The sequence below is a fragment of the Canis lupus genome, chromosome 14 (assembly GCF_011100685.1).
Source record: "Canis lupus familiaris isolate Mischka breed German Shepherd chromosome 14, alternate assembly UU_Cfam_GSD_1.0, whole genome shotgun sequence".
NCBI classification, from domain to species: Eukaryota; Metazoa; Chordata; class Mammalia; order Carnivora; family Canidae; genus Canis; species Canis lupus.
In genome coordinates, this window is record NC_049235.1 from 22,957,649 (window position 1) to 22,972,044 (window position 14,396).

The 14,396-nt window shown below is 40.9% G+C and overlaps 1 protein-coding gene and 1 long non-coding RNA gene across 4 annotated transcripts in view; one reads left to right on the forward strand and one right to left on the reverse strand.

Annotated features, from left to right (window-relative positions):
• Positions 1-14,396, forward strand: part of LOC119866411 — a 171,297-nt gene that overhangs the window by 33,683 nt on the left and 123,218 nt on the right. The window lies entirely within an intron of this gene.
• The window catches only part of COL28A1 (collagen type XXVIII alpha 1 chain), a 162,129-nt gene that overhangs the window by 9,217 nt on the left and 138,516 nt on the right, over positions 1-14,396 (reverse strand). For both annotated transcript variants that reach the window (XM_038556895.1, XM_038556896.1), the window contains 3 exons: positions 12,947-12,983; positions 10,766-11,320; positions 9,059-9,216 (listed from right to left, as the gene is read on the reverse strand). In XM_038556895.1, the coding sequence (XP_038412823.1) occupies positions 9,059-9,216; positions 10,766-11,320; positions 12,947-12,983 (750 nt within the window). The remainder of the gene's footprint in view (positions 1-9,058; positions 9,217-10,765; positions 11,321-12,946; positions 12,984-14,396) is intronic.

Sequence of the window (14,396 nt, forward strand, 5' to 3'; positions counted from 1 at the left end):
TTTGTAGTGTTGGTTTTTAATGTTTTTTGAATTTAATATATTATGGCTCCATTTATTTTACTGTGACCATAAAATACCATTGAATTACATAACTATATTTCAATATATAACAACAATATCCTTTCTTAAACATTATTTGCTCTTTGTTTTCTGTTGGAAAGTTGGTCCCGGCAGCAAAACCTCACCCAATAACCCAGTCAGCACCAGCGCTCCCCTTCCAGTTGTTACACAGTAGCTCCTACTGCTCCTCTACTTGGCCCTGACCATACAGAAGCTAGCCCCTAGCCCAACACTATTTTCTATCATTTTCCATTTCACACGTGTAACCATCACCTCCCTGATAAGATAAATTAAACCATGCCACGGTTTTCTTCATCTTCATCTCATTCCTTTTTCTCCCTCCCCTTTTTTCTTTCCTTTTTGTTTTCTTTTTAAAAATCTTTATAGCACAGAACAGCAAATAGTAGCATTGGATAAATTCAGAATGAGTTACAGGGAGAGAGAAGGAGAGAAAGGATTTGGGATTAATTATTCCATTCCTTTAGGTTTTAATGTCATCAGTTTTTAAAAAAGATTTTATTTCTTCATTCCAGAAGGCTGAGAGAGAGGGAGGCAGAGGGAAAGGCTGGGTCCCCATGGAGCAGGGAGCTTGCTGTGGGATTCGATTCTGGGACCCGGGGATCATGACCTGAGCCAAAGGCAGATGCTCAACCCATCGAGCCACTCAGATGCCCCTAATGTCATCATTTTAAAGATAAGATTAAACCCTGATGTGATTTCTATCTCTAAAAGTGGAAATTAAGCAGCTCCAAACTTTCCCAGCAGAATGCACACCAAATTCAGTCACTGCCTCTAGAGAGAGAGGAGGAGGAGGAGGACCAGACTGAAGACACAGGCAAGCACCCGAACTTTATCCGAGCACAAGTAGAGAACAAATGGGAACACTAGTCTGTCCTATCAGCTCACGGGCCTGCCTTGGAGGAAGAGTGGTCCCAGCTCCAAGCAGGGGCTCCCCACAGTAGAGACACAGAAGAGGAAGTAGAGGCCCGTGAGGGGCCAGCATCTGGAGTCCAGGGCTGCTCCGTGCAGCGGGACAGGCAGGTGGGACGCTGTCAGTCTCTTTCAGCCTTGGAGCAGGTCTTGAGGAGAAGAAAGCCGATGGCCAGCGGCCCCTGGGATGTGAGGGTATGAGCTGACCGGGGGATCACTAGCAGGTGCCTGCACTGTTCCAAAAGGTCATTTGGTTTCTGAATTCCAAACATTTTCCTCGGAATCCAGCACCCAGAATCTTGGATACATTACAGCAAGCCTTCACCTGGGAGGCACGTCTTCTCGGAATGGGTGCTAATGATCATCTGCATTAGCCCACGGGCTCAGCCTTCGCTTTTCCCAGCCTGCAGGTCCAAGCTTCTCTAGGTTGGCTGCGGGGGATTTGCTCCTGCCAGCTGGTTCTACAGCCAGGGCCCGCAAGGTGCCTGCATTTCTAGGCTTCCAACCTTAATTGACTCTTTCCAGGTGACAACACTTCGTTGCCAGGTCTCTCAGCACATATTTAAACTGATGCTCTTTATTTGCATTTAAGGTTGCTGCGGACTAACAGGAACACCTGAAGTTTGAGCTGTGTGCCTCCCCTGATGGCCTGCAGCTGTGCTAGAGGGTGGACTACGGATTTTAATCTGGCTAAAGCCTCTCCTCCCTTAGTATAAAGCTCTCCACTCTGGCATTGCCCAGTAAATGCTTCTGACTGTTCTTTCTAATCACATATTTTTATAAAAAGGACGAAGAGCCTAGCAATCATCTCTTACTTTGCAAATGAGGGAAGAGAAACCACAAGAAATAGATGATTCGCCCAATGTCAGGCAGTTGTCAAATTTCATTTCTAAGATGTCATTCACTGTGAGATACAGTATAAATTTGAAAAGTCTTCTTAAAAAGGCCAAAACACATTAAATAGATGCATCCTCATCTCTGAAGTAATAAAAAATATTGAACTTGGGGCACCTAGGTGGCTCAGTCTGTTAAGCATCTGATTCTTAATTTTGGCTCAAGTCATAACCTCAGTCATGAGATGGAGTTCCACATCTGGCTCTGTGCTCAGTGTGGAGCCTGCTTAGGCTTCTCTCATTCCCTCTCCTTCTGCCTGCCACCCCCCGCCCCCATACGTATATACTACAGAGCCAAGGAAATAAAATGTTTAGCTTCAGGACTGAGAATACAAGCCAAGTTTCCTGACTTCTAGGTCCAGAATATTTCTTCTAGATCAGTCTGCAATGCATTTTTTTCCTCCTTCATAAGATAGAAGCATCTTATATTCTAAAGTAATAAGTTTATTATTAGCAATATAGATGCTTATATAGAACTTCACTAAGCAATACTAATATTAGTTGTTATGCAGTGTTTTATCAAGAATTTGAGAGTTTTTTGACCACCACAATGAGAGAGTATTGATTTTATTTTATAAACAAATAAATTATAATATCGATCAATATGACCATATCTATATATGTGGCTTAGTCAAGGTCACTTACAAATAACAAGGTCTGATTTCAGGAAATCAACTTAGTTTTCCTGTCAGTGGAGAGCCTAAAGTAACACATGTCTCAGTTTCAAGTTTTTTTGAAAGTTTGAAAAGTCCATGTGTTTTAAAAGCATTGATTATGACCTTTGGATAGGATATTTCATTTAATAATGAGTGTAATATGATCAAGCAACTTCTAAAATTTTACCTGAATAGGACATTAGGAGAAATACAGATATACTCAAATATTTATGTTATTTTTCCTAATGTACCATCATGGAGGCTTAATACCAAGCTAAAATATAGGCCATTGTATTATACACAGATTTTTTAAAGGTAATTCAGCCAAATGGAATTATATATAGAAGAAATATTATTTTTTAAGAGTAAAAAATAAATGATGCTATCAACAAGTAATGAATAAACTGGAGAGGATGTAGAAAAGAGAGATAGGACAAGAGTTTTGAGAATATATTTATTAATATAGACAATTATGAGACTCAATCTAAGAGAGTAGAGATATGGAAGAGGAGAAAAGAGTTGATAGCATGGATAGAGGGATGAGAAGTGCAGATCAAAGAAGACAATACCAATGATTGGGGAAGAAAAAGTAAGAATAGAGCTACAGATGCATTCCAGGTGTCTTGTCAGATGCCTGGCTGGTTGGTGGGACCATACCCCTACGGAAGGCAATCTGGAGGACCTGCATTGTGAACAAATTCCATGTTGAATGCCGGCAAAACACCCAGGATGTGATCTGCACAGACATTCAAATATATGAATCTGGGGCCCAGGAGAAAAGTCTGGACTGGGGAGGCAGATTTGAGAGTTGTTAACATAAGAAAGAGAAGAAGGCTAAGGTCAGATCTTAGAGAAGTGAAGAGTTTAATATTTAAGGAGTAAACAGAGAAAGTGAAACCCCAAAAACAATTGAGAATGCTAACAAGGCTGAAAGGGGAACAAGGAGAAAGAGGACTCTCAAAACCAAAGAAAGGAGTGGCATGGTATTCTACGCAAAAGAGAAAATAAGTAAGAGGATGGCAATGAGGCAATGAGGATGTGGCAATTAGGGCATCACTCATCATTGTTCCAGCAGTTTCAGTGGTATATTGGAGGCAGTAGCCTGACTTCAGAGGTGTTCCCAAGTGAATGGAAGCGAGGAATGTGAAAGGAGAGAGAGGGAAGGAAAGTGAAGGGGAGTGTGTGTGTGTGTGTGTGTGTGTTTGACAGAGAGGCAGAGACAGCTGAGGCTGGCCTGTGGAATCATTTTATAATAAAAAGATAGAGATAGGATAATAAAAGGTGGACATGAACTATGAGGTTAGAGGATTTTCTTAGATGGGAAAATCTGAAGCCTATTTGCTAGAACAGAGAGGGAGTCAGAAATACTGGCAGGAAAGGAAATACTGGTACAACAGTGAGGAAGGTCTGAGTTTTGGAAGAGGTAGAAGGGGATGGGCCTCAGAGCACAGGTGGGAAACTAAAAGGTGTCACATCAGAATTGAGGATAGAGCCTAGGGTCATGTTGTAGGATGAAGGGACACATCCAATTCTGGTATCAAGTGAGAACCTACCCAGGTTCTGGTTTTTAAAAATATTGCCAGGAGGAGCCCATTTCAGAAGCAGCCTACTCTAGAAGATCTCGGGGTGCAGTAAGAATGAATAAATATTGCAGGGAATGGAGGGCAAGAGATGGGAGAGCCAGCAAGGGGGAAAATGAGATGGGGAGCTAGGAGCAGCTGTGTGACAATGACAGGAGGGGAGAAATGAGGGAAGTGGCATGGGGACCAGAGAGAGAATTTCCCTAAATGAGAAGGTGGGACAGCCAGCAGTCAGCCTGCTGTGTTAGTTTCCTGTCATTTACATCAATAAGGTATATATTTCCTCCATGGAAATGAGGGGCCTGCATTCTCACATTGGACTACATGTCCTGATGATAACGAAGGCCAGGAGAAGACTCACAGCTCCCACTTCCTCCACCACATGTCTCCACCTGGTGTGGAGCTACCCACAGGGACCCTTCCCAGACTAGCTTTGACTCTCCCTTTCACTGGCTTGTTGTGGAATCACTCTGCCTAGAAATCCCACAGCCTCCTTTCCACTAAGAGGAACATATCGCTGCTGCCAGTTATTTAAGTTATCTGCAATCAGGGAACAAAATTTTATAATACAAAAAGAAGCTTTATGGAAAGGATAGACAGGGCTTCTTTTTTTCTACTCTTTCAACCGGAAAAAGAACTAGGATATTGTTACAAGAAACCAGTTCCAGTGAATAAACAAGCTGTGTTTTGACATTACTTTATTAATGCATTTAGAATGACAAAAAGTTATTTCATGCAGGAAATTAATATGCTTATTTGCTTAATGGACTGAATATAACCAGTTGGTCTGACTAAATGATATTTACTTAATTTTATTGCCCCACTCCCATTTATACCTTGGAAATCTTAACCTGACTATACCCAGAAAGAATAAAGGAACATGAGTGCCAACATTTTTACTCCCATAAAAGATAAGGATTTTTTTAAACATACAATTGATATCTTTCATTGAAAAGAAGTTTTAGATTTCTTTGTTAGCCTAACATTTGGTAAAGCACTCATTTGGTCAGTAAGTATTTACTGAGTATGTACTGTGTGAAAGATGGAGCATATTTTTAAGTCATGAGTGGGACACAAAATTTAATTAGACACATCGCATTCTCAAGGTATTTAAGTCCATTAGGAGAGTTGAGGTATATACATAAATAATTATTAACAATGTAAAACCTAACACATTCCAAACAACGTGTAAATTATCCTGAGATTTCAGGAGAGGAACAGAGTAGAATGGATGTACATGTTTAGCTTCCCAAGACTGGCCTGAAAGAACAACAGAGTAGGGGGTTACTGAAGAGTTACAAATTTAGTAGAACCTGGGAAATCCGCCTGCTCTATTTCCCAACATACCTGTGCACAGATGTTTAGTGTACCTCAAGTTCATTCCACAATATGATAAAAGACTTTGTATGTAAGTCCTTCCTAGAGGTGGAAACCCATTGACTTAGATTTCATACAGAAGTATAAATAACTAGATTTTTCTCTAAGGACAGATTTCCATAGAAAGAAGAGGAAGAAGGAAAGCCAGATTTAGATGCTGTGAGGAGTGGTAGAGGCAATACAGAAAGGAAAGAGAGACACACGGTAAGGGAAGTAGGACTTCGGAGATGGTTTGTTTGACAGTATTGCCTAGGGCAGGCTTGGGGAAAATCAGAGAATTGAAAAGCTTGGACAGATCAACTTTACATGTTTGGATACTGTAATTATAGTTTTAGATAAAGGTGGATCTTAAGTATGCTTTTGTATTTATGTGTGTGTACACGTTATATAAACATATGAGAAACACAACTGTGAATATACATGCACAGATATTTGTTCAGACTAAAATCTATTGGGAACATTCATTGTCTAAAATCCAGTCTTGCCGGCATGCCTGGGTGGCTCAGTGGTGGCCTTTGTCTCAAGTCGTGATCTTGGGGTCCTGGGATCAAGTCCCACATCAGCTTCCCCACAGGAGCCTGTTTCTCCCTCTGCCTATGTCTCTGCCTCTCTTTGTGTGTTTTTCATGAATAATTTTAAAAAAATAAAATAAAATCCAGTCTTGCCTTGGTGCTTCTGCAAAGAGAGCCAGAGTGAGAAGGTCTAGAGATGAGGGCCATCCAGGAAGCTCAAGTCCATTGCAAGCTTCCCTATCTCTGTTAGAGGCACCGGAGAAGACCTAGCTGAGGCTAAGTTTCCCTCTATGTGGCTCTTGGTGTTCTAAATCCAAACTATTTGGGATGCACTTTTCTTACTCTTTGCCCTCCACAACTCCTAGAATGCTTCACCTGCCATAATGTGGTCACACTGCTTGTCTCTCAGGGCCATCTAACTTCCCGTGTCATGATACCAGGGGCAAAGGTACTTACTGTTCCTCATTCTGTGTCACAAGTGCATTGAAGAGTGCCTCAGGCACCTTTGCTTTCCTGGAGCAAACCAAGCTCATTATTATTTTTTTTTTCAAGCTCGTTATTTTCCTTCAAAACCCCCACCCTGCCTCCTCTAAGTCTCCATCTCAGCAGACTGTGTTTCAGTTCACTCCAAATCCAAGTTAGAAACCCAGCTGGCTAACCTCTCCCTGACCTCCAGTCCATCCAGTCACTAAATCCTGTTCACTCAACCCCAGAAATGGCTTCCAATCCATGCGTGCTTTCATTCTGACCTCCCTGCCTTAGTTCGGGGCTGCATTCTCTCTCACCCAGATGAGTACAAGACCTCACAGTTCAGCTCAGTCTCCTGTCCTCTGATTTATCCTTTGTGCTGCAACACAATTATTCCTCCTGCAAACCAGACATGACCATATGATGCTTGCTTTAGAAACTCCTCTGCTTTCTCCCAGCTGCCTGCCCTGCACATGAAGTTCAAGCTTTTTCACTTGATACATGAAGCATGTATAATTAGTCCTGACTGTCCCGCTGTACCACTCACCATCCTGCCACACTCACCACAGGCTCCAATTAGACTTAACTTTTCCTAATGTCTTGAGATGCTTTGCCTTTTGGAATCCTCCTTTGGCCACACGTTCCTTCTGCTGGAAATACCCTTCCTCTTACTCTTGTCATGAGAAACTCCCACTTATTCTTAAAAGTCAGCTCAGTGTCACTTCTTCTGGAAAGCCTTCTTTTACTCTGAAATTAATTGCAACGTCTCTTGTGCTTCATCTACAGCTTTGTTAAAGTTCTTAATAATTCTCGTATATATCCATCTTCCTGATAGGCCATGGACTTCTCTTGGGCAGGAACTGTGTCTTAAGAACCACCCACTGGTAAGCAGTAAATAATCAATATATACTATGGAATGCATTGATTATAAGGAGAGCTCAGGGTCTAAGTGCCACTTGCTAGATGAAACCTAAGTCTACTCTTATCTAGGAGAACTTCACAAGGGACAGATTGAGTAGGACAGGGGCAAAAGTGGTAGGTCACACACGTAGGCAAGGCCCCAGGAGCACTGCATGCTCAGAAGGAGACAAACTGTGTACTTTATTATCTGTAATTTACTTTTAAATGCTCAGTGAAGACCAGGATCAGCAAACCCCATGGGCCAAACCCAAGCTTTCATCTGTTTTTAGAAACAAGTTTTATCTAAATGTAGCCATGTTTGTTCACTTAAGTGTTGGCTGTGGCTGCTTTTGCCCTTCAAAGGCAGAGCCGAGTAATTGCAACAGAGATCAAATGACCAGCAAAGTATTTTGTGGCCCTTTATAGAAAGAGTTTGCTGACCCCTGATATAGACCATGTGGTATAAATGTGTATGTGAATTTCAATCTACAATCTAGGAATATTCTGTTGCTCTAATTGGAATTCCCATCTTGGAGTCAGTCAATATTTAATTAAATAAAAATATATCATAGACTTTTCTGCCCCTTTTTGAACAGAGGATAAAAATCCAGTGAGTTCTATAGTCTGTCCCCTTAGGAATGACAACATAGGCCTGATTCCTGAATGGTCCTGGGTTCAACTACTGATCTGGAGGTTTCCTACAGCTTTAGTCCAACTAGACAGTTAACTGAATCCTGATGCTAAAATATTGTTGCACTTGCTCATAATGAATCTTTCATGTCCTTTCACAAAAGGACAGCACAAAGACTTGACTGAGCACACAGAATAGGGTCATGACTCCTGTGTGTCTGCTTGCTAGAGGATGTCCTTATGTGTTGTAGAGATCAGTCTAGATCTTGTAACTTGGTGGGGAAAAGAGCACAGCACTCCCTTACCAGTAATTATGAGAGAGTTTCCAATTTTCACCTAAAAAAGCTTTGCTCTTGACCTGATTGGCTGAGGTCAGTGCCCAGAAGCTTGTTATGAGGACAGTCACATTTGTCTCCATACATTCAGGAAGTAGTTCTCTCATGCATGTGTGGTTGATGAGCTCTGAAACAGAGCACCCACCTTGTACCAGATACATGCATGGCCTCCTACCCAGTCTTTACTCTGAGCCCAGGAAGTAGAAGCTAAATGAGCAAGAACATAGCTTGGAACATGGAAAATGGCAGGTTGAGCATATGCACACTTTGAAGAAACTTGAGAGGGTGCAAAATGGGGAGCAAAACCACAGATGGATGAGGGGGATTCGTGGCCTGGTACAAAAGGATCTGCAGAGCATGGCAACTGGGTGATTCAAATAGTGTGTCATGTTAATCTGTTCTAGTGTACACAATTCCTTTGATGGTGGTTGGGGCATACTATAAAAATATTATTTGGAAAAAAATACATTATTTGCAACATTCAATAAATAATTACTTTTAAAAATGGAAATACTTAAAAATCTCATATTCATGCTCATAAGCCCCAGAGCTATTTCAGAACTAGAAATGTGAAGACAAAAGTACTACTATTTATAGCCAAGGACTTGAAAATACACATCCCTCAGTTGATTCTTGACAGTGCAGGCCAAGATGGTCTTTGACGTAAAACAGAACACACAATTTCAAGCTCACAAATTAAGCAAGACAGTTACTTACAGTCTCTGAAATTTCCTTCCGAGGCTCTGGAGTGGATTCACCAAGTTCTTCCCCTGATGTCCCAAATCCAGGTTGAAGTGCCGGTGAACCCAAAACTTGAATGAGGTAGGAATCAAAATCCTCACACTTTTTTTTAAACAATTTTTGCTTCAAGGTGTCTTTTAAAAGAGAAGTAGAAAAGTAGGGGGGATAAAACGAACCACTGTTTAAAGAGATAGTCCATGCTTTCGTTAAAATAAAGTCACTTTCCCATCGCTTGAAGTCACCTGCTTGGTGAACTAAGTTTTCAAGCATTTGGGGATCATCCATAAGAGGCCATCTAAAATAATTCAGTTTAATTTAATAATGTACAACAGCCTATGAAGGCAAAAGAATCACTTAAATCCTGGCTATCCAAAGCATCGGTTAACTGAACTACTCTGTGGAAGGGGTAGGTCCCACCCATAAGGAGTAATAATAGGCAGTTACCTATGGTTTCAGAGATAGCAAAAGGCCAGCCAGTCCAAAAATATATCCCTCATTGGCTGGAATGAATAACTAATTCCCCTGGTTAAGATGATAAAGCTCTTTAATTATTAAATACAATGTCTCTGAAATGTGCAAAATTTCTGGTCATTTTAACACAGTAACAGCCCAGTGAGACTGACTATATCCACTAAGCCCACCAGTCATCCTGCAGTGTTAAGGGAAAAAAGGCTTAGAGAAAGGGAGAAATAGAAAGCAGGAAGGTTCTGAGCAGGGCACGCTACCCTTCAGGTGCACGCTGCCAGCGCCCAAACTAGGCCGGGAACAGCATGAGGCAAGGAAGGTTTGAGCTAGGACACACCACCCCCCACTCCCAGACGGATGGTCAAGGAATGATGGGGCCAAATGGAAGCCAAATGTAAGCAAACATGTGGAGCATACATTTTACCCACTTCACAAGCTCGCTGGATGTGGCCCCTGCCACCATGAGTTCTCAGCTGCCAAAGAATTGGAATGTACTTCACCATGAAGCACTAGCAACCATGTTACAATCACAGATGAGTCAGTGTCTTAGAATGCTTCCCTGGGAAGAAGCATCAGTTCATGTGACAGCGTCAAGTAGCAAAGGGAAACCCATCAGACTGGCACTGACTGTATGATGAGTATTCACAATATGGTACTTTAAGATAGGCTCCTGATATCAACCTGTTTACACTTCATTAGCTTCATATTTTGTAAGAGCAGAGAGTGGAGACTAGAACAGAGACTAGAATAAAATAATCCCTGCTGCTTGTGTTTCTCATCTCTTTAGATGGTCATAATTTTCTTTCATTTATCATGCACTTCTTAATTCACTTTGATTCCATAGTTCTTTTCTGCCTTGCTCTGGCTTCCTTCATCTCTTATGTAAGTTGGGTAATTTTTTTTAAACATTAACTAGTCTCAGCAATAACCCAGACCCTACCCTTTCTTTTCAACCATGTCCTCGAGCATAGACAGCCCAGTTAATCACCTCCAAGGCCAATTCAGCACTTATTCCAAATGAATAAGGACAAGAGATTGTACTCTCTAAACAGGCTTAGTGCTAAATGTTTTTTGCCTTCCGAAGTTTATGTATTCAATTTAATGTTGGTATAAGCCTCATCAGCCTCTTCTTGATTTCCATTTTTTGGTCAGGATAATCCAGTGATGCAGTACTTGGAAGAACAAGATCAATTCCTTTCCCCTGGCACTGAGTCTTACCTTGCAGGGTAATGAAGTCATCAAACTGATAAACATGCTCACTATCTGGGTCAGTGGCAATTAGATTCATTTCTTTGTGGAACATTTCAAAGTTTGGATCATTTTTCTTCGCTACCCCAATCACAAATATTTCCACGTTGATGTCACTGGCTCTCTTCACCACTTCCGTCAGATTCTTTTCATCTCGGCTATCAGTCTGCCCATCAGTGATGACCAAGGCCACCTTCTTTACGCCGGGCCTTGCGGCTTCAAACATGTGGTTGGCTTCATGGAGAGCTGTGGCCGTGTAGGTGCCTTCCCCCAGATACTGCATGTTGTCCACAGCCAGCTTGAAGTCATCCTTGTTGGAGAACTGCGTCAAATGGGCCACCTTCTCCACCTTATGGCTATAGTTGATTATGCCTATGCGGGCTGTAGCAAGGTCCAGAGCAACCTGGTCAGACAGAGTCTTCACGAGACTTTTGATGATCTCAAAGTTCTCTAGCCCCACACTTTCTGAGCTGTCAATCACAAACATCAGTTCTAGAGGAGTCTCTTTGCATTTGGGCCCACAACCTAAAAGATGGATGTTGAGAGAGAAGCACTGCATGAATGCCAAGTCAGAACATCACTGATTAGTATGAGATTTGTAAGAGACAGGAGCAGCAGGGGCAGCGGGCCACCAGAGGCCTGGATTAGTACCTTCCTCTTCTGTGTTAACCCAGCAAATCGCTGTCCCTCTTCTGGCTTCTATATCTGACTTTTTAAAAGAGAATATATTGCAACACCACCACCACAACCCACCAAAACACTGTAGAGGATAAAATACCAAACACTGATGTGCCAATTTCTCAGATTTAAAAAAAAAATTTTTTTTAAAGGGTCAGCATCCCTGTGTACCCTCCTGACTATGTTCCTCTCTCTCTCTCCCTAAAAGATAACCCTCTTCTCAACTAGCTATTTATCCTTCCAGCATTTGTATTTCATCTGAATCCAACAGATAATCTTTTGGTCTTCAACCATATCCTTATGTGAAAATTGATATTTGCTCACTGGGTAAAGTGATGGATTGAAAATGTTTAATTGTAGGGGAAGGACTAGAGCCCGTAACTGTACACAAGAACAGCTGCCCCCAGCTACTCTAGCTTGTGTCCTTGGTCTTTCATAAAGATGACAAAGGTGGCTCCATGAGGCCAGGAGTCCATCCATATAATGAAACCTTTTAAGAGAATAGTCTCAGACTGCTGGCCAATAAACAACTTCTGTTTAGGGTTTACCATTCAAAGCAATCGTTAGAGTCACCAGGAAATAAGAACTAACAGGGCTGCATTGGTTTATTCATATCCTCATGTTGACCAACAAACCTACCACAAAAAAACCATGAGGAAACTTGGTGCTATTTTTACCGGGCTTCTAGAACTCAGAAGCCACATCTAAATTGGCTTGTCACTGTACAGAGTCCCAGGTGGGATCCTAACTTCCAGAGGTTTTTGGGGGGACAAGCTAGTTCAGGGGTTCTGTTATGGAAGAACAATGACATTTCTGCCTCTGTCCATTTTAAACACACAAGTTTCTCATCTCTATTATTCTACTAATCTCTTGCCTTTTGGCTAATCTCTTTTCTTCCCCTTTCTGCTAACTCTATTTTAAGTCTAAAGTATTTAGCCATAGAAGTATTTAGATGGAGCTATGAAGCAAGATGACCTTCTGACTATGTCCTCTTGCCTTTGAAATGAAATGCACTCTAGAAATCATGCTCAAAACTCAATTCAGAAAGACTTCTTGCTTCAGGAAAAACACAGACATTATAATCACCAGTCAGGCTGGATTCAAATACCAGTTAGGCCCCTGTGGTCATATTTCCTTTGTTGTTTTTTTTCCTTCCCAAGCTCAGGTAAATGTCACTGAATACAAATGAGCTCTGTGCTCACAAAAGGCCTGGCTGCCCACAGACTCCAGGGCCAGTGTCTTCACTCTTAACCACCGTGGGAAGATGATTTCTTTTTTCAAATCAGGATTCCCACGGCTCCTGTCACCACTTCTTTCAGTTTCCCATTGACTTTTCAAATGAGCTTCAAACTTTCTCATGAGCTTTATCATATATATATATATATATCTGGGTAACCACACTTATCTAACATAGAATATAGTAGCTTTGGTACTTTAAAGTGATGGTTCTTTTTCTTGATGGTCAAATCTTACCACATATTTCAAAAATAATTTTGATAACTTCTTCTCTCTGGAGAATAAAAGGAAAACACATGAATTACATGAGCATAATATTTTTTCCTATAGTCATAAAAGCTATGTCTTATTACAATCAGCATTGGGCCACTTGCTTTCATTCTTTGGCTGAAGGAAATAAATAGCACAGAAGTTAAAAGTTGGCTGTAATATATCAATGACTGAAATATGTTTGAGTTGTGAAATGTCATAGCTCAGACTTTCAGAGTTCAAATTGTGGCTCCAGCACGTATCAGCTGTGTGACCTTGGGCATTAGATAACCTAACAGTACCTGTGTCTCAGGGTGATGGTGCAGATCAAATGAGGCTATGCACACAGAACTCTTTGGGTCCAACTCCATAAAGTACTATTTACAAAGGTATGGGAGATGCATGCAATCAGTTACACAATTTAACCCACATGTTCTGAGCAATCAAGACAAGGGCCAAAAGAGAATTCATTCTACAGTTTATTTCTTCCCTTTCTCTACCACTGTCCAATTTTGCAAATCCCCTCCCTAGGTTTCTAATACTTTCACTTTGGCACTTCCATGAAATGTTCCCACATTCCTAAGTGCTCCTTCCTGCTCCTGCCACCATAAGCTCCAGCAAAAGAGCCCGAGGTGAGGTGGATAGAAGTCAGTGTGCCAATGCCTTGCCCGGAGTAGCACATATACAAATAACTGGAATGAGACAACAGAAAACAGAATTCTATATTTGCCAAAGACAGGAAGCTGACCAGAATGATTAACTGAATAGAAGCCCAAAAATTTCAACAGGAAGGAGGCAAAACCTCATCTAGGAAGATAAAATTTAACAGTTGTGAAAGTAAAGTTTTAAAGAAAAAAAATCTTTAATGACAGAACTGGGGTAAAGGTGACATCGCTAGTGATGTGACTTAACAGAAGCATGCACAGAAAATATTCAGGGCATTTTATTTTAATTGTGTTTTTTACTATAAATTGATACATATTGCCACAGTGACCTTCAGAAAGGTAACTGATGCCTCTAATAGCAGTGTATAAGAAAACCTGTTTTATTTTAGACATACAATACTGGTTATTATTATTGTATAATCTTTGCTATTTGATAGAACAAGATAGCACATTGTTTTAAATTATACTTAAGCAATTCTTAGGCTAAATTTTTTTCATATGCATGTTTCCAAGTTGTACCCTCTTGTGCAAATTCTTTGTATGTACTTTGTCCATTTTTTCTATTAAGATAATTATCTTTCATTGACTTGTAAGAATAATTTATATATCAAAGTTGCATTTAAATTCTTTTGAATGTGTTTTGATAGCCTATGTCTAAATGCTTTAAGTACTCACATATATCAATCTTTTCCTCCTATTCTTTGCTTTTACTTGACTGAAATAGTTTTATTTTTTCCACTCAAACTGCTCAATGACTACTTTGGCTATTTTCA